The sequence below is a fragment of the Ctenopharyngodon idella genome, chromosome 22 (assembly GCF_019924925.1).
Source record: "Ctenopharyngodon idella isolate HZGC_01 chromosome 22, HZGC01, whole genome shotgun sequence".
Taxonomy (NCBI): Eukaryota; Metazoa; Chordata; class Actinopteri; order Cypriniformes; family Xenocyprididae; genus Ctenopharyngodon; species Ctenopharyngodon idella.
In genome coordinates, this window is record NC_067241.1 from 9,676,615 (window position 1) to 9,697,545 (window position 20,931).

Genomic DNA, 20,931 nt, shown 5'->3' on the forward strand with positions numbered 1-20,931 from the left:
TATATATATATATATATATATATATATATATATATATATATATATATATATCAGTGAGGCAGCAAAGAAATGCAACAAAAAAGAAAATAATGAAGACAAACAAGCTAGCGTAAATTATTGAAGGTAATACCACTTGTGAAAAAGAAGTTCACTTAGGCATATTTTTAAAAAGAGTACTTACTATGGAAATAATATACTTTAAAAGAATATACTTGAATGCAAACGGACACTTATTTGCATGTTTTATTTATATTAACTGCAATTAGTTGTGCTTTTGACCCATTTAAGTAGTACTTAAGTACATCTTTATATGTAATTTCATAATTCTGTTATGGTTAAAGTGTACTGCTGTTTGTACTAGCGTTCATGGTAAACTATGGTAAACTTTACAATGATGAAGTTGCTATTTAGTACATTTAAAATATACATTTTAAATGTAATATCAAATTAAACTACAGATAAAATTGTAATCAAGTACTTTACATGTGCTTTAGTATGTTAGTCAACACATCAAAATAAGGGTACTACTTTAAAGCACAACAAAAGATTATTAAAACATAATTATTTAAAATGCGCTTTAAAGTTAAACTTTTAATTTGACATTATTATAAAATCACTTTTAAAACGGATAGTTCCTGTCCTTGATTCTGATTGGTCAATAGCTGTATTTTATTCACAATAAAACACGGCTATGACCGCTTCACCCAACGGTTCTGTGTATCTCTACACAACACCCTTAGCAACCAATCTTAGCAACGTAAACTGTATGTTCTCATTTGATATTGTTCATTGAAGCTTACTGTATTATGTAGAAGAGTGTTGTGAGAAAGAAATCGAGTGAGCGAGTTTATTACCTGCATTCAGATTTAGCATTTTCCTTCAGGTCAGTCGTGTTCATAATAAAAAAAACTGTTTAAATGTCTGATGTATTATCTTGTCCTTTTAACAGTTAAGGGGTTTTCCCATGACTGACAGCGCTAGTCAAAGCATTTGTCAGCTGCGTCTTGTTCCGTGTTCACAACAATTCAGTCTTTTCAATGTAAAAGTCTTCACTACTGACTGACACACTCATAAAGACAGTCTTTGCCACCATCTAATGACTTCTGTTGCTGTTCACGGTCAGGGACTATTTTTTCCAGCGGAAGGAAGGCTTTTAGTGACAGTTTACTTCATGAAAGTTGCATTGATACATATTTTTGGCTTTAATATTTGTATTTTGTGGTAACCGTTTTATAAAAGCAATAAGGTAATCGAGGCTAGTGCTGTATCGTGAATAAGTCATGGCTGAAGGGGTTGCACTCCGCTTCACATTGTGCCTAACAACGCCCTCAGCCGTGACTTATTCACGATACAGCACAGCAAATTGAAACATTCTCCTTTAAAACACATTATTTTAGTTGCAGAACAGAGTAAGAGGATGTTGAGGTAAAAATACAATAATTAGTTTATATTTAACCATTATGCCACACATCTGTCAGCTAAAGAAATTACGGCAGAGTTAGGAAAAACCGTGTGTTGACATGTGTTGCTACTAATATCACTTCTTAAGTATCTATATATAATTTGCACATTAAGCCATACAACAGCAACAGATATGTGGATAAAAGAGCCGATATCAACCACAGCCTGAGTGTCAATTAAAGACAGAGTGAGTGTACAGTAATTAATTACTTTGAATAATTCAGCACTGAACTTTCATACGGCCGGCTGGAGGGAGGGAGGGGGGTAGGTCTGTGCACCCCCATGGGCAAGAAGCCAATTAGCTGCTCTCTTTATGAGCAACACCCAACCTAAGCCTGCAACGTTGACACAACACTTTGACAGTTCAGGCCTGGGAGGTGTTTCCTCTCTGTTTATCTCAGCGAGCGGGACATTTGAGGGCAGATCTTCTGATTGGCAACCCGCACCGCTGGGTTTGGACTAACTGAGATCGCATCTTCGCCAAAATGACAAAATAACCGAGTTTTATTCATTGCATTCTCCATCCCAATGAAAACCTCCCAATCAAATCCCTCCCCCAATGGATTCCACCCACAATTCCCTCTCACTCTCTGTAGAAATAATCTGGTTTCAGAGGCATTTTCTTTGTTAAAAGGCCTGTAATTGGGCTAATTGCCATGTGTAGGGAGGCTAGCAGGACACTCCAGTGACTGCAGCCTAATCAGAGGGTGTTGGGATGAGTGTGTGCGAGTGGGAGGAGGTGTGGCCAGAGGGGGTTTCATTAGCTTCAGGCTGGCGCGACGGGGGGAGCTCGTTACAGGGTGGGCAGGGGACAAAAGGGAGGAGAGGGGGTTATTTTAACAAAGACAATGAGTTGTCCAATGAAGCATTATGGGTATGAATATATTTAAAATATATGGGAATGAATGGATTCTAGCTTGTCAGTTCTTTGGAGTCAAGCAGATGTTAATACCTAAAGGTGTAAACCTAGACAAAATCTAAAGTAATCTAGATTGGTCTATGGTTGTGTGTGGATTTGGTGTGATACCTTTGAACTCTGCTCCGCTGGGGCTGATGTGCATCCTCTTCTGACATTCTCCACAGCTCATCAGGAAACGGGTCACCGCCTCTCTGGGCAGAAACGCATACGTCTCCGCTATCTGACACACAAACACACCATTTTGAACTTCACTTCAAGATCTTTTAGACTCACTGATCCTACAAACGGCAACTCTGAGTGTTATAAAAATCACATTTAGTAGTGCCAAAGTTTAATATATGGTAAAATGCTCTCAGATCAGACATGACGGCAACAATTTATAAGAAAGATGGAACAGGGATGATTATGAAAAACAATGCAGTTTACATTTACCAAAACAAGAAAAGAAAATGAAACCCATAAATCAGTGGGACTATTTATTTATTTATTCTTTCCATTTTTTACAAGAGATATGCACAAGTAATCATCTGCTATTGCTGCTATTTTTTCTTTGTGTTTATTTATTTATTTATTTTCATTTTTGGAGATTAAATTTGTTTTTTATAAGTGATGTGCACAAGTCAAAACCTAGGTGCTATTATTTCGATATTAAAATGTTGATTTCTGTTATTTATGCATAGTCTTTATTTATTTATTTCAAAAGCGCTGATTGTAAAGTTTAGCTAATTTGTGAAACCATTAATGGTGATGTAATGCTGGGGAATAAAACTAACCATAAACGTCATTTAATACTTGTAATTTTAACATACATTTTAACTGATTAAGTGTTAATGTTCACTTGTCAACATTTTCCCAGCAATTTTTCATATTTGAGACTCCTAATATCTATCAGAGGTGCAGAGAAACAATGATTTATTACCATTTTCTCTTAACAAAGAGCTGTAGAGAGTCAGTAACAGGAAACACAAGAGATGATTAGTTTACTGGCAGGGTGTGAATGCCTGTGAATGTTTTCTTAGGATACTGTCATCAAGTGGACTAATAATCCCTGATATCTTTACATTCAAAGAGCTGATCTGCTCTCTGAAATGCTCACACCTCTCGATTCCATGTCTATATGAAGGATGAAATAATTTACTTTCGTGAGAATGCTCATAATTGTCCTTGTCAAAACATTTCTCTGTCACACATATATACAATGAGATCCAAAAGTCTGAGAACACATTGCAAATCAGTGAAACATTTAAACTGCAAAATAAAAAAACATTTTAGGCTGTTGAAAAAATTCTAAAAGGTTTATATAAAATGTTTAAAGTTTGCAATTCATGAAGCTCACTAATCAAATAAATTAGTGACATTGATCATGTGACTCTGTACGGACGGTCAGTGGTTTCTCCCTTGAACACGCTCAGAAAAAAAAAAGGTACAAAAGCTGTCACTGTGGTGGTACCCTTTCAAAAGTTTCTAATATGTATCTTTGAGGTACTAATATGCACTCTTTAGGTACAAAGGTGTACCTTTTGAAAGGGTACCGCCCCAGTGACAGCTTTTGTACCCTTTTTGCCGACAGTGAAGCTCAAGATCCTCTTTGGATCATCTCAAATCATGTTGGAGAACATGATCATCAGCTTTTACACAAACGTATAGAGTTCATACAGCTTAAGTGCTGCTGTCATTGAAGCAAAAGGGAGACAAACTAAATACTAAAGACATTCTGATATTCATGTTATTTTCTCAGCTTTAGATTATTATTTGTTTTGCTGATATTATAACACGTAAAAAATGAGGAAAAACAGAAGCACTTTCAATAGTGGTCTCAGACCTTTGGACCTCACTGTATTTACACACATTGAAAGATGATCTACATGGTCTTATATTCTTTCCCATATACTCTCTTAAAGCCAAACATGGTAATTTGGTATAAAACAATGCATTATTTGAAAGTTACACACCATTAAACAAACTATCATCACCACAAATCCACTAGTTTTTTATTCATCATCACCCCTCAAAGCTTAGCAAAATTGTATATGTATCTTTCTTTTATATTTACCCTCTTCTTTCTCATGTCTGTTTAGTTTCTCCCTCCTCCACCTTTCTGCCATTAAACTGGACAAAGAAATAGAGAAAGTACACCCCCTCATTGAGGGTCCCTCGTGTCTCTCTAATCTCCCATGAGGCGCTAACAAACCAGCATGGGAGGCCATGGAACCACAGCTGGAGGGTATAGTATGTATGTGTGTGCATTACGAAGACAGAAGCTGAACTAAACACACAAACCCCACTGCAGCACTGATACAAGAGCCAGAAAGACTGAGCTTTCTCCTTTCTAGTACCCTGATTCCTCCAAGAGATCCTAAGAAGAGCAAGCACACAAATCCTGATGCCCAGGGAAAAGCTCTGCTCGTGGCCCTGCCCTCCCCTCCCCTCATAGACCAACAGCTGTCAGGAGCGAGAGGAACAAGGGACAGTGTGGAGGACACAATATATGTGCGTGAGTGTCAAAGACTAAAACATATACCACAGAAATTATTGATGTAACACAACCAAAAACAAGCTTATTTGTGCATTTATTGGAATAACGTGTGTAAGTGATAGCTAAATGCACGTGAGAGCAAACATGCACTTTTGTAACTGTCCAAAAGAGGGCAGCAGCACTGGACCTCTGTGCACAACAACTACACCAGGTGAGAGCAGCCCATGTCACTCTCACTTCCCATGTTTCCATGACAGCACATGTGTGATACAGAGTTCTAAAGATGTTCACCGCAGACCTAAGTAAATCTAACTCTGCCTACAACAATGAAGAGAAAGAAACGCAGAATGAAAGAGAAAATTGAAAAGAAAATGCAGAAATGAGGAATGAATAAAAGACCAGAAAGAAAACAAAGCCAGAAATGCAAAAAGAATTCAAATAGAAATACAGAAAGAAAAATGAAATGCAAAAACACGCAGAATGAGAATACAAGACAAAAATGAAAAATGTGTAGAAATACAGTAAAAACACAGCAAAAAAAAAGCAGAAAAAATAAAATAAAAATTGCAAAAGGGAATGTAAAAAGAAAGAAAGAAGTAAAAACTGCAAAAACAAATAAATGCAGAAAGACAGAAAGAGTAAATAGAAAAGAAAATGCAGAAAAATGAATAAAAAGAAAAGACAGAAATGCAAAAAGAATTGAAAAAGAAATACAGAAAGGAAATGCAAAAACATGCAGAATGAAAATGCAAGACAAAAAATGAGAAAAAAAGTGTAGAAATACAGTAAACACAGAAATGCAGAAAAAAGAAAATAAAAACTGCAAAAGGAAAACCAAAAAGAAAAAAGAAAAATGCAGAAAGAAATGCAGAAAGAAAAGAAAAATTGCAAAAAAGGAAATGCAGAAATAAATGCAGAAATGCAGAAAGAAATGCAGAAAGAAAGAAAAGACAGAAAGAAAAGAAAGACAAATGCAAAAGAATTTAAAAAGAAATACAGAAAGAAAATGGAAACGCAAGACAAAGAAAAGTGTATACAGTAAACACAGAAATGCAGAAATAAAGAAAAATGGCAAAAGCGCAAAAAAGAAAAAAAATGAATAAATGCAGAAATAAAGAAAAAATGCAAAAAGAAAAAACTGAAAAAGCACATAAATGCAAAAAAGACATGCAGAAGGAATGAAAATCAATAAATACAGAAAGAAAAAAGCAATGCAAAAAAATGCTGGAGAAATCAAAAACAGAAAACTACAAAAAAAGCAGGAAACAAGAAAGAAGTAGAGTCCCACAGAGTCCCTCCAGCTTTCATTTATCAGGTTATGTTGCGTATTCTGATTGATTCACCCAAAACTCACAGAGGCCAGCGATTCTCTGCTACAAATCACACCAGGACAACACACAGCAGGAGTGCAGCACACACCACGAGCCGCTCGCTTCTGCTCATAAGAATCACAGAGGAAATAAATCAAGCTGACAGAGTACGGGACACTCGAAGTGACAGACAGATATAGGCGGTCAAAAAGGGCCGCACGGGGTATTAAATCTAAACTGCACGAGGCCATAAACATACTTCCATGACTGATCAGAGACAATGAGAGAGAAGTTCCTCGCTTTACTCACCGCTTTATACGTTTTCTTCTGCCCGGCGTGTTTGGGTGTTTTGGCTGGGTCGGAGCTGATCTCCACGTGCATGGCATAGATGATATCATAGAAGTCCTCCACCACAGCGACCCTCTTCAGAGAGGAGCTCTCTGATCCTGAGCCCCCGTCCACACACTGAAATCAGACAGAGACGTGGAGATTTCCTTACTTAATATGCCTAAGTAATATCACATGTGATATTTATACCCTTTTACTTATTCTCTCACTTCTAAACAGCCAATTTAAAGTCAAATAATAATTATCACAGCACATAATTCTGTCATGTAAAACAGCAGTGCTTTGGTTATATATAATTAGGGCTGCCTTTGTTATCTTTTGAAATAAATTAAACCTGTTGAACACAGTTAACAGAACTTAAAGTTAATATATGTGCCCATTTTGACATTAAGTTCACTTAAACCTGCCCCCTTTTTTTTTTTTTTTTTTTTTTAACAATCGACTGCAAGCTAGCATTCAGTGGAAGATTGTTTCCGCCGCTGAATAAAAAAATAAAAAAAGATAACTGCGACTTTTTATCTCACAATTCAGACCTTTTCTCAATTGCGTAATATAAACTCCTAATTCTAAGAAATGAAGTTAGAATTGCGAGCTATAAACTCAACTGCAAGAAAAAAGTCAGAATTGCGAGATATAAACTCACAATTGCAAGAGAAAAAGTTTGAATTGCAACTTCATATCTCGCAATTCTGACCTTTTTTCTCACAATTGCGAGTTTATATCTCACAATTGTGAGAAAAAAGTAAGAATTGTGAGATAAAAAGTCACAGTTACCTTTTTTCTTACAATTCCGACCTTTTTTTCCTCAGAATTGCATGATATAAACTCCCAATTCTGATTTTTTCTCAGAATTGCGAGAAATAAACTTGCAAACGCAAGTTATAAAGTCAGACTTATGAGATATAAACTCGCAATTGTGAGGAAAAAAAGGTCAGAATTACGAGGAAAAAAGTCAGAATTGCAAGATATAAACTCGCAATTGCAAGAAAATTAGTCAGAATTGCAAATTTAAATCTCGCAATTCTGACTTTATAACTTGCGATTACGAGTTTATATCTCACAATTCTGACCTTTTTTTCTCGCAATTGCGAGTTTGTATCTCACAATTGTGAGAAAAAGTCAGAATTGTGAGATAAAAATTATCTTTTATTTTTATTTTTTATTACGTGGTGGAAACAAGCTTCTATAGCATTCAGATCTTCTACCATCCAGTCAATAACCGATGGACAGAATCAAGTCCCACTCCACATTTTTTCTTTTTCCATAATCTGGTTCACTCGAATGTACATCACAATATGGAAGAAAACATCTGTTGCTACCACTGTTTGATTGCAACTTTAAGAACAAGATTTTTATTTACAACAAAAGATTCCCCCCCCCACCCCGACTTAAGATAAAGTACAATATCAGTCCCATGGTTCAGTGATGTCATCGGATGGTAATACGATGATACTGCAAGGTACTTCATTATAATCACAAAAACATTTTCCATTATATACATTTATTGTCATAACGCAGTATTTTCGTGTAATAAATATGACCATGAACCTCCATGCGGTCACACTTTAGATTAGGGTCCAATTCTCACTATTAACTAATACTTTTGCCTTAATATACTCCTAATTACTGCTTATTAATAGTTAGTAAGGTAGTTGTTAAGTTTAAGTATTGGGTAGGATTATGGGATGTAGAATATGGTCATGGAGAAAAGGGCATTAATATGTGCTTTATAAGTACTAATAAACAGCCAATATCCTAATAATATTCATGCTAATAAGCAACTAGTTAATAGTGAGAATTGAACCCTAAACTAAAGTGTTACCCTCCAAAGTAATGAGGAGCATATTTCACTCGTGCAGTTTTTTCAGCGTCAGGTTTACAGAGCAGTAAAAGGTAGTTTGGGGATCCAGCTCCCACCGGAGGGCCAATCTTGTTACTAACTCAAATCAACATCCGTATCTTCCTTTACTTTCATCACCTGTGTCACATGCAGTGATGCTCTGCTCCATCCTCGGTTCTTCACCTTCATCACATCCCCCACTCAGACCCCTCCACCCCCCGGTACAGGGCCACGGGGTTACCATGGCAGCAAGGGTGTATCAGCAATGCAGCATCTCACCATTCATTTTAGCGTTAATTATAACTTAAGCTACATCTACGTTAATCTGGATACAGTTGAAAATGCAAGTTTTTCTCTATATTTTGGTCCACACTGAGACAGAGTTTTTGTCCTGTGAAAACTGAGCTTTTCGAATATGCTCTCTAAACTGGACAAATCTGAAAACGCTCTTTTCGCATTGTGGTATGGACTGTAAAAACAGAGGCATTTAAAAAAGATGTTGTACCTAAAGATGTCTATGTTTTATACCATTATGTGCCAGCTATGTGCTATTCACTTTCAGTGTTGCTAAAGAAAAATGTTACTTTGTACAATCTTTATATTATATTCCTGCAATTGCTGTCCTGCATCAAAACATGAGGGCAACTACGTTTAGGCCATACATACAAAGGCGACTGAACTGAGAACTTTATTAAGTCTGGTCTCTCTGTATCATTTTAGTGAGTTTTTATTACATTTTTCACGTGTGCAGTGCACTGTAAAAAAAATTTTCATGATACAACATTTTTTCTTGTCAAATCAACTTAAATAATTAACGTGGTTCAGATAACATAATATTTTGAGTTTCTGTTGATTAAACCAAATCGCCTTCATTGTATTAACTTAAATTTTTAATTTCAATGAACTCAAATTTAAGGCAACCAGGTAACTTACTTTTTTTAAGTTAAACCAACCATTTTGTAAGATGATTTAAGTAGGTTTCAGGAAGCTTTTGGAAAACAATTTAAAATGCTAATGTGGACAGAGATGTTTTGAAACGAAAACACTGTTTTAAAATGTATCTGGATTAATGTAGACATAGCCTTATATTCCACCTGCAAATCATCATGTTACGGTATAACAATAGTTCTGCACTAATCATGAAGCTACCGACGTGGGCGCGGGGTGCGTTCTGACACGCGACGAGCCGCTGCAGTAATGTGACATGCGCTCACACATGTTTACTGCTAGATTCCACTCCACTACATTAACTTCAGGAGATAGGACACGTGTGCAGGCTCTGCCAATGCGTGTGTGTGTTTGTTAGAAATTCATGCTGCTGTAGCATGATGCCGCCCAGCCTTCAACCCCCCTACCCCCCTTTTCCCAGCGTTGCGGGGCACATCAGCGGCCTGGGACGATAGTGCGTGTGACAGCAGCAGCCCAACCACACGCGCCAATGTGGGACACAGGAGGGAGGGGGTCAGCGCAGTACCTTCAGGCATGGCAGACAGGACACTCGCGCATGCCCGTACACACACACAGGGTGCACCTCAAGGCAGAGAGGACAGGATAGAGAGAGATCCCCCTTCCCCCAAAGCCTGCACGGGGTCAAAGTCACCGAACCCTGAGAGGGTAAAACCAGGCTGTCCTGCACACACACTCGCAGCCCGACATTAGCATTTTCTTTGTGCCACTGCAGCATGGCATCTTGTGCTCAGAATGCACATGTACGGGTATAAATTAAAGGCAATCTGAAATCTAGGTGGCCAATGCATCATGGCACATCCGATTTTAGGTTTGTCTAACATCCAGTCCACTGAGTGGATTTTTAAAGGCAGCAATGCATCCGTCACTGCCTGTGAAATTCCACAATCCTGTGCAGCGTTTGGTTGGAAGAACAGAAATGGTGTCTGATGGTTGAAAGTAGTAAATTAGTTTATAAATGTCCATTTTTCATTTTGTCAACCAATAATTAAACACCACAGTAATTTAAAGTCCCCCTGTAGTCAATAATTTTATCCCTGAAAACTCATCTTTGAATGCCAGAACAACATATTTAAACATTTTTTCCTGTGAAAAAATTTCTTCATGCCTTAAAATAGCTTAAACGTAGCTCTACACCCTTGCTTCATTTAGTATACTTGGATCTATGAATATGCTAATAAGCCCCGCCTCCACTCACTCGCACGAGCTCAGAGATCCACTCGGTCAACTTACTGAGGAAAACGCTGCACAATGGTATTGCTTTTTACAATGTTGGCTACATAACGGCAATTAAAATGATTAGCCTTTTGCTTGACTACATTATCAAATATAGTTCATATAGTTAATCATAACATTGTAATATACATCATACACTCACTATATTGCTAAATCTACACGATTTTTCATATAAACAGAAAAATATACCGGGATAACCAGGCTTCTCTTGAGACTCCCCTGCTTCACAGTTAAAGCGTTAGCTCACCCAAAAATAAAAATTTCTGTCATTAATTACTCACCCTCTTGTCGCTCCAAAACCGTAAGACCTTCGTTTCGTCTCCAGAACACAATTTTTTTTATCTCCCATAGAAAGCAATAAAATTACCACATTCAAGGTCCAGAAAAGTAGTAAAGACATTGTTAAAATTGTCAACATGACTACAGTGGTTCAACCGTAATGTTATGAAGTGGCAAGAATTCTTTTTGTGTGCAAAAAAACCTTGTTCAACAATTTTTCCTCCTCACTGTCAGTCTCCTACGCAGTTGGAGCAGTGAACGCAATGCAGAGCTTCCGTGTTTACGTCCGAATGCCGAGAGATAAAAAAAACTCTGATTTCATCAAAAATATCTTAATTTGTGTTCCGAAGATGAACGAAATTCTTACGAGTTTGGAACGACATGAAATGGCAATTTCAAACTGTGTTTTTGAAACTGTCTTTAGATCACTACAGTTTTAAAGAGAAAATACTCAGCAATGGTGTTGACTTAAGAATTTGTATATGGTTTGTCTGAAAGTGTATTAAAACACCAAATAGACATACAAACAACATTAAAAACTTGATTTTTTTAACCTTAAGATCTGCTTCTGATAGGGTCAAAAAACTAGAAATAATGTTCAACTTTTAAAAGGGTAAAATACTTAATCAAAAAACAGTGTGTACAATCAAACACAATAATTTAAACAGTATTTAGTGCTCAAATTCATCTGTTTCTTAGTATCTGCTTTCATGCCGAATTTAATATCAATATAAAATAAAGAAAATATCAAAAAAAAATTCACTTGCTTATTGTTGGGCAGTTTACATTTTTTATTATTATTATATTTTTAGTAGTAAATAATAATTTCCATGATTGTAATGCTGTTTTTGTTCACTTTTTTTGAAGCTGTATTAGGACACTACTCAATTTCCACTGACTGGCCAGGAAGGAAGGCACCATTTTGGACACAACAGAAAACTGCTCGAAATGAACAGTGAACAAAATGAGCGAGGGGAATTATCCCTTCACTCCACTTCCACCTCTATAAGCGGATGCTTATGCTGTTTTTAAAGCCTCACACTTTTTCTTCCTCCAGCCCTGCTGCCATACCTCCCCTATTGCCTTTATTTCTCACATACCTCCCTATATGAGCACTAGCACCTCTAACCCAGAACCTCACTGTCTTTCTCCCTCACTCCATCTCTCCTATGCTCTTCCAGGCCCTTGTTCCTTCCAGCAGCACCGGATAATTACAGCTTTCCCTCTTTCCCTTTTAATCTCTCCCTCAACACTCTCTCCTTTCTGCTACTCTGTTTCTCTCTTGCTTCCACTCCCAGGTCCCGGACCAAACAGCCCTGTTGCTAGGAGACAAGCTGGGTCGGAGCAGGAGAGGCAACAGCAGCGGCAACGGCAGCTCCCCCACGTCTCCGCCTCTCTGGAAACAAGGGATGGAGGGATGGTGGAAGAGTTCAGTGGAGGGGAGAAGCCCTTCAGACATGTGTGCTCAGCCAAAAGGAAGAGACAGACACCGACCCCCCACTGATATACAGACATCCAAACAAACAATAACGACAAAATCGCTGAAATTCACAAAGTTCTTACGCACACCTGCACCACATGCCGAGCTCGGCATGGCAAATTCAGGGTGGAAAACCTGCTGATAGCGACACAAACATTTATGGTACTGAAGATTGTCTGTTTGTCTGTTTCGGGGTCGTACCCTCTCCAGGACGAGTGCTGAATGTTTTGGCACACATCCAGAGAATAGATTTGCTTCTCAAGTAAATCTATAGTTTTAAGGACGAACTTTGATATTTTAGAAAACAGGACAAAAAATAATTATGAAGACGAGAGATAATGTGCGGCATGGGGGTGTGAAGAGGGTTTTATCTGTAGCGGAGAGATGGACAGGATCGAGTGGGAGTGGAATGAGTTTGACTGGGTTAGTGCTAATTGTGACAGGCGGTCACAGTTTATGGGCTAATTTTGGCAAATGGCTGCGTAGATAAACAAACTGATGGCTAAATGATGGAGTCTGTGTGCGTTCATAAGACTAACAAGAGGGAAGGAGCACACACACATCTGCTTGGTTCCAAAACCTTGTGAATGTCCTACTGAGGCAGCATTTTAGGGCATCGTTGGCAAGCTCCCGACATGAAGACCATTCCAGAAATTAGTAAACTTTATTATGTGGCCTCCAAAGATAATTTCTTTTGGCCAATTTCTAAGGCAGCATGTATCATTTACAGTAAAAGCAATCCCAGAATGCATTGCAGCAAACTCCAAAGATCACAGATGAAGTAGAAAAAAATTATATATTTTATATATATTTTTTATTGAAAAGTTACAATAAGAAAAATCTATTTTACCCAATTTTTGTGTTCTATATAGTTATGCTTATTAGAGTATCACGCCATTAGCTTAGCAACATGCTAACGCCGATCTCTAATGGATATACACTATCATTCAAAGGTTTGAGGTCAGCAAAATATTTTTTTTTATTAAATAATATTTTTATTCAGCAAGGACATATTAAATTGATCAAATGTGATAGAAAGACATTTATAGTGTTACAAAAGATTTAAGCAGCTTGAATCTAATGCAAAATCTGCACAGGGAAATGTTTCACCTCACATGCGTTCCTTACAAAACATTTTATATAGACCTATTTTGTGTTTGAAAACAGTGATGATGTTTTTGTGGGCAGAGCCTACCTGGTGGCAGAAAATGACAGTTCTGCAATAGCAGTCTGTGGAAGCCACAGAATGAAAGAATAAAAAAAGTTAATTTTGAGTTTATATCTCACAAATCAGACTTTTTTTTCTCGCAAATCCAAGTTTAAAAGGAAAAACAGAATTGTGAGATATACTCGTTTTTCTGTCTTTTTTTTTCCTCAAAATTGCGAGTTTATATCCCGCAATTCTGACATTTTTCCCTCAGAATTGCACAATTGCAAATTATAAAGTCTGAACTGGGAGATATAAACACACAAATGCAAAAAAAAAAAAAAAAAAAAAAAAAAATCAGAATTGTGAGATAAATGTTTTAAAAGGCTGTTTAAAAGTTATCTATGTAAAATGATGTAGGTTTAAATATTATTTCATGCTGTAACTAATATTTATGCATGTTCCCTATGAACTGCATATGTGAATATTACGTAGACTTACTGTTTACATCAAATTCATGTTTTAATAGTTGACTAATCATTGCAGGTTTCATCAATCCAGTCAGTGACTTGCAACATAAATGTCTCCGTTTAGCTTTAAAGGGCGTCTTCAATGACGGTATTCTATAAAAATGAAGACTATATATTTTGTCAAACTATATATTACTATTTTAACTGTATTTTTAAATCAAATAAAGCCAGCCTTGGTGAGCATTGGAGACTTATTTCAAAAAGATTTTGAAAAATCCCCAAACTTTTGAATGGTAGTGCACATTATGATTTTTGTTATCACAGCTTTCTGCTGGTCTGCATAGAGAACTTTTTTGCCAGATCACATGGGTTCTGATTCGGAATGCCTGGATTTTGCCTGCAAAATTTCACTAAGCAACGGTAAATGTGACCGCGCCTTTAGATGACAGCCTATGTAGGCTGTAGTCACTGGGGCATCTCACTAGCTCACAGAACAGGGCAGAAATCTCTTGATCTGCCCTCTCTCAGTCCCATATGACTTTTCACCTATATACCCTCAACTTTCTTTCTTCTCTTCTTTCCCTTGTTCCTTTCTCCATCCCTCCTTTTCCCCCTCTCCTTGTGCCTCAGTCGTCTTTTTCCCAGGTAAAGTGTGTGATTAGTTTGCTCAATGGAGTGCTGTGCATTCTATTGGTGAAGTGCACTTATGTCATATGTTTTGGCCGTATTGGCTCTCTGTGCTTGAGCTGTGATTCTGAGTTGGAAATAAGATTGGACACACACTTGGGGTTACACTGCGCCACTGAGATTTATAAGGTCCTTAAACATGCACACCTGAGTGAATGCATATGCAGAGTGTATGATAATGCACCGCAAATGACAGTGAAGCGATAAGGCGCACTGTAACTCAGAGCCCTGAGCCAATTAAAACATTGTTAATTTATCCTGCTCTAGAGCACCGAGATTCTTCACCATGGCAACCGCAGGAATGCAGGGAGACCAGAATACGCAGCCACTCACCTCACAGGCTGTCCTGCAGTTACTATAGTGTGTGTGCAGACGAAGTGAGATGCTGACAGTGGAAATGAAGATGAGTGACTGCTGGTATACTGTTAGCTCTTGTATTCTCACCAGTGATGCAGCCGTGAATAAGAAACCAGGCCATAAAACCGATCAATATTTGAGCTGTTTTAGATGATCAGCACTGGCCAATGACTAACAGAAATGTTAGCTCTTCATGTCATTTCCAAAATCCACAACAGCCATGTCAATGTACTTTGTCAAGTCAAATGACAAGGTGTGGCCCAATTCACATACTTGTGCAGTATTCTTTGCCATTGTTTAGTATAGGTTGAGTAGTGTACTTAGACTGACAATTCCCAAAAATAAAAAGTGCACTTCAAATACCCAGATGATGGCATTAATTAACCGAAAAAAATAAATAAATAAAATGCTTCATGCACTGAACAGTTGCAGCTTTCCTTACGTAGCGGATATTATCCAATTAACATTGGATGACAAAATATCCTTGTAACATTCATACACTACTAGACGTTAGAGTACATCTTTGCACCACTAGTGGCACCACACGAAACTGCAAAAATAACTTCAGATCTCAATAGATTCATTAGATTCAGATCTCACAAATGTGACTTGATATCTTCATATACAATAAATATAGTCAGTTTATGAGACAAAAAGTCACACTGCGAGACTTTTTGCAAATTGCTAACATAGCAAATTTATATCCTTCAGTGTGAAGGCCTTTTCACACTGAGTCTGAAATTTTCATATGAGTTTTTTCATATTCGTGATCCTAAAAATTTGTCATGCACAGAGACCTTGCATACTGAGCGCAATACATATTAATGAATCTGTTGCGAAAAAATTCGCAAAACAATACAAAATGAAGTCTTCAAGCAGTGAGCATGATTTAGTTGTCCTCTCTTCTTAAAAAGAGAAAAAGAAAGAGGAAATATTGGGTCCATCCAATCCCGAGATTGCATAGAGAGGAAGGAGAGTTCCACCTCATCAAGGAGCTGCGGGATTATCCTGAGCGTTTCAAAGTTTACTTCAGGATGTCAGTGCCTCAGTTTGATGCTTTGCTGCTGGTACAATCTGTCTTTATATTCTGTCTCTTTGTATTCCGCACTTTTTTTGTCATACAGTACTACTGCTTTGTGCTGTAGACGATGTGGATGAACTTGTCAGATGGCATTTGGGATTTTGCCGTTCGCTTGTGTGGTGGCTCTGAATTGTCAAAACATCTCTCAAAATGCATGCCACGGATGCGAAAAACGCAGAAAATTGAACCTGATCCAAATTTTTTTACGACAGACGAAAGTGATTGACAGAACGTGAGGTCGTATTTATTTTTTAACATGCGAAAATTTCGGACACGAATTTCGGACTCAGTGTGCAAAGGCCTTGACTTTATATCTCACAATGTGGCATTATTTGTTTTTATTTTAAGGCAGCAGCTATTTGCACAAAGTGCAATTAGATGCTATTTACACTAAGTGAAAATAGCATATTTTCTTAGCAATACATCCTATTTACAATAAATAGCAGTTCTTTGCAATAAGTGCAAATAGTTGTTATTTATACTTATAAATAGTGGCAGACACTATCTGCACCTCAGTATTGTTGTACATTAACAGGATGCAATAATAACAGAGTGTAAATGATTATATTTATTAAAATTATTAAATGGATGCCACCTTATTGGGCAATAAAGCCCTCCCTACACCCACCCCTAACCCTACCCGATAAATACTTTATTATTAAACATTCGTTATGCACTTTATTTCCACTTTTCAAATATTTTCTTCATTTTTATTTAAAATAAATGCTTTTCCGATCTGATTTGTGATGGGAAAAGGGAAAAGAGCGAGTTCGGCAAAAGGTGGATTCGAACTCGGGTCCACTGCGTCAAAAGCTACTTCCTTGCGCCATACTCCCGGAGTTAGTATAAATAGCCTTTGCCAACCAGACAGGCTATTTACACTTAGTGTAAATAGACACTCCGTTATTTTAAACTTTCTCTCAGACTTACCTTTTTCCTGAGACAGAAACTGGCTATTATATTTAAACATTTTTTTACACACTTCAGCTTAATCAACTTCAATTTTATCTCACTCCACTCTGTAAATATCTGAAACATCAGCGCTGAAAAACCCATAATGCTTGGCCACTAAATATCAGTCACTGGGAGTGTACAAAAGTGCTCTACGCTATCACTGCATCAGTTATTTTTGAACTCAGTACCTCCACTATGAGATTCAGTATTCTGTCACATAATATTAATCTCCGTCTAGTTAGACTTATTTCATTTCTCTGTGCACGGGTGATAAATGAAACTAATCATTTTGGTCTGTCATTAGCTCCCTCCAGCTGTGTGTATGTGTTTCTGTTAGACTTCCAGGGTAGTGGAACGACACTTCCTCTTTTCTCTAATTCATAAATAATCACTCTTTCAGTCTCGTATCTGTGCTCATGGCTACACATCTGAATCTATGGCCACAGATACGGCTGGCCTCCTGGGGAGGCCAAATTATAGACCGTCCTCCGAATAAAAGGCTTGGTTTTGTGTGAAGCGCCTTAGACCTGATCCCTGTGAATAGCCCATGAATATTCAGGACGAGTCACTCTATTTGCAGATATCAAAAGTAGCTTCACACCAACTTTATTAAAATCAATTAGTTCCACTATGATAGAGTGTGATGCAGTGCTCCCTACTAATCTCTCATTCCACACACAACCTCAGTGTCAATGTCATGAGATCAGTTAATTAGCAGTGCATGCTAAAGCTAATGCTCATACTTCAGGATAGTGATCTGAATAAACCCCTAACACTAAGTAATAAACTTTGGCATGTAACTCATAACCGTACTTACTTTTCTAACAATTAGACACACTCTGTATTCCAACTGAAGTCACAATGCTTTTTTATTGTTACGATCAGTGTTGGGGGTAACGCATTACGAGTACCACGAGTTACGTAATCTGATTACTTTTTTCAAGTAACTAGTAAAGTAATGCATTACTTTTAAAGTTACAATCTGAGTTACTTTTTCAAATAAGTAACGTAAGTTATTTTGTTTTCCCATTTATTGACTTACAGACTGAATGTGAGCATTTACTCATCTCACTTGAACAAAAACAGATTCAGTATTCCTCAAAATGAATAAAAACCGAGAAATGCAAACTCAGAATATTACAAAATCCTGCAATAAATATGTTATATAATACAAATATACTTTATGTATTTAATCTCAATTTATTAATTAATGTCTTTGCTGTTGACCTTCAATTATCCAATTCAACCATACAAATAAGCAAAAATGACTTGATAAATATTACATCTGTTTACTATAACTTTGAATTATGCTTGTAAGCACAGTGACAGTGATAAATATCCCAGATCGTGACTACCATAACACAGGAAATTCTTTTGACACTATGTTATTTATTTATTATTACATTTACATTATTAAAAACTTCATCCACCAAATCTTAATTAACCCACAAATTTGACCGCTCACAGTTCTGTTCACATATCACAGATTAAACCAAACGTCTTGCAAAATTTAGGTGCGAGTCCTGAACATTTAAGGGATTCAGTTTGGTTACAGAACACTAAACCATATTTTGATCATATTCTGTTCCTGTGTATTGCAGTTACAGAGGAGGAATGGGATTTTAAAGCCAGTATTAAACAATTTGAGTCTTTTCTTCCCTATTGTGATGTACAGTTTATCTGAGTGAAACTGCTTCTCAAACAAGAGAAAAATGTAGAGCAGGACTTGATTTTTTACTGGAATTGACTGGACCATTGTGGTATGCTATTGCTGTGATGTCATGTGAGTGACAGTTTGTCCCGCCCTCACGCAAGTAAACACATCATCAGAGAAGATGAGAGATGTTGTTGCAAGAGAGAGGGGAAGTTATTTTGATTAAAGATTATGAGCAAGTGAATAAAAATAAATGATGTGCACGGATAAAAAAATTTACAATAAACACTGCAATTTTCCAATATACAATTTTGATTTCATGGCATCTATAAGACACTGCCAGTAAGCAGCACCCTAGCTACCACCCAAAACACCTTAGAAAAAGCATAGCAACACGCTGCATTAACTCAGAACACCTTAGCAACTACATAGCAACACTTTAAGTGTCACACAGTAGGCAATTACACCTAGCAACTTAGCTACTGCATAGCAATGCTCTCCCAACAGCCTAGCATCTTAGTGGCTCATAAGACACTCAGAGTAAACACCCACCTAGCAACAACCCAGAATTTCCTAGTAGTAACCCCCCAGCAACCACCCAAAATAGCTTTTAAAAAAAGCATAGAATCACACTGACTACACCCTAGCAACTACATAGCAACTCGATGCTACCTACATTTAGCTGCTAGTTTTAAGGAATGTAGCGTGAACATAGCCACAGAGACTTGGGCATGGGCATTTTTGACTTTCCCATTAAGAAATGATCCAAAACACATGTAGCAACCACCCAAACCACCGTAGAAACAGCATAGCAATGCTCTACCAATGCCCTAACATCTTAGCGGCTAGTTTTATGAGCAAACACCACAGACAGTTTCTTAATAGCAAACAGAGTTTACTCTACTGTGAGATATTCTGTCACCTGAAGGACCTCTTAATGAAGTCCCGTAGAGAAGAGAACATTGTGTTTGTACAGAACACACTGACCACTAGCTGCCCTGCAAACATCCGTATGGCCCCTTCTCCAGCAGAACAACACTCTGTTCCAATGCATTCATCTTTTTATCAGCTTCTGCCCTGTCCTCTCATCCCCCTCCTTCCCTCCCTCTTCCTCATGCTCCTGTTAGCCTGAACACTCACTACCGCAATTACCGCTGGAGCTACATCTACAGCTGCTCAACTAGCAGAGGGGGGTCAGGACCGCCGCGTGTGTGCGGCAGTGGTAATCTGAGTGAAAGAGGAGAGGAGATGTTTTCTCTGGTTCTCTCATTGTTGCGAAGCCGAATAAACCGAGAGCCCTTGATGAGCAGTCAGTGGATGTGACAAACTCTTGCTCTTTACTTGCTCTGAATGATTAACCACTCAGATCATTGTCCTCATACAACATCTAAACCAACCAACACACACACACTAATCTTACCAGCTGCTCCCCTACACCTGCTTTTTGTGTGTGTATGTGTAAGAGATATTTGAGCCCCTGGTAACAGTGACTGGGGGGTAGGGGGTGTTGTGAGGTTGCTCATCTTTAGTGTCCACATGAAAGAGAAAGAGGTGCACAGAAAAAAGAAAGATGAAGTTTGCTTTCTTTCGACAAAGAAACTCAAGTTTTTCAAATTAGCAGATCAATTAAAGTTCTCTTTCTAATATGACCTGGACATAATTATGGGAAAGTGTCCTGCAGTCCATTTCTTTAGTATTGAAATTCTGGGAAATATGATAAGCAGATTCCTTTTATAACTGATAAATGGCAGCTGTTAAAAACTTTTTTTTTTTTTTTTTTAAACAAATTCAAAATAAAACACTAAAAACAAGAATCAGTCATTTTAAATGCTACAAGTGAATTTAGGCATCACAAAAATATACAATTATAATATAAAAATGATATAAAAATAATAATAAATTCATATTAATTTGAGATTTGCTAAGGAATACATTTAACAGTGATCAGTGTGTTATTGTTAACTGAAACGATTAAAAATAATTTTCGGTAAATTAAATAAAGCGGAAATAAAATAACAAATATTAGATGAAAAACTTCAACGAAAATTACAAAGGTAAAAAAAATAAGTTTAAGCGGAAGTAGTAAAATTTCCAAAACAAACTGAAATGTAAAAAAAAAAAAAAAAAAAATTAAAAGCACATTAAAAATATTAATTATTATTTTAATACACTATTCTGGGTTAAAAACAACCCATGTTGGGTTAAATATGGACAAACCCAGTGAAACCCAGTGGGTTGTTATTGTTTAAAAATTACTGAATAGCTG

General features: G+C 37.2%; 1 protein-coding gene across 1 annotated transcript in view; it reads right to left on the minus strand.

Moving 5' to 3' along the window:
* nol4lb (nucleolar protein 4-like b) overlaps positions 1-20,931 on the minus strand; it is a 114,991-nt gene that overhangs the window by 84,379 nt on the left and 9,681 nt on the right. Inside the window, 2 exon segments of the mRNA XM_051878998.1 lie at positions 2,489-2,600; positions 6,476-6,631. Coding sequence (XP_051734958.1) covers positions 2,489-2,600; positions 6,476-6,631 — 268 coding nt within the window.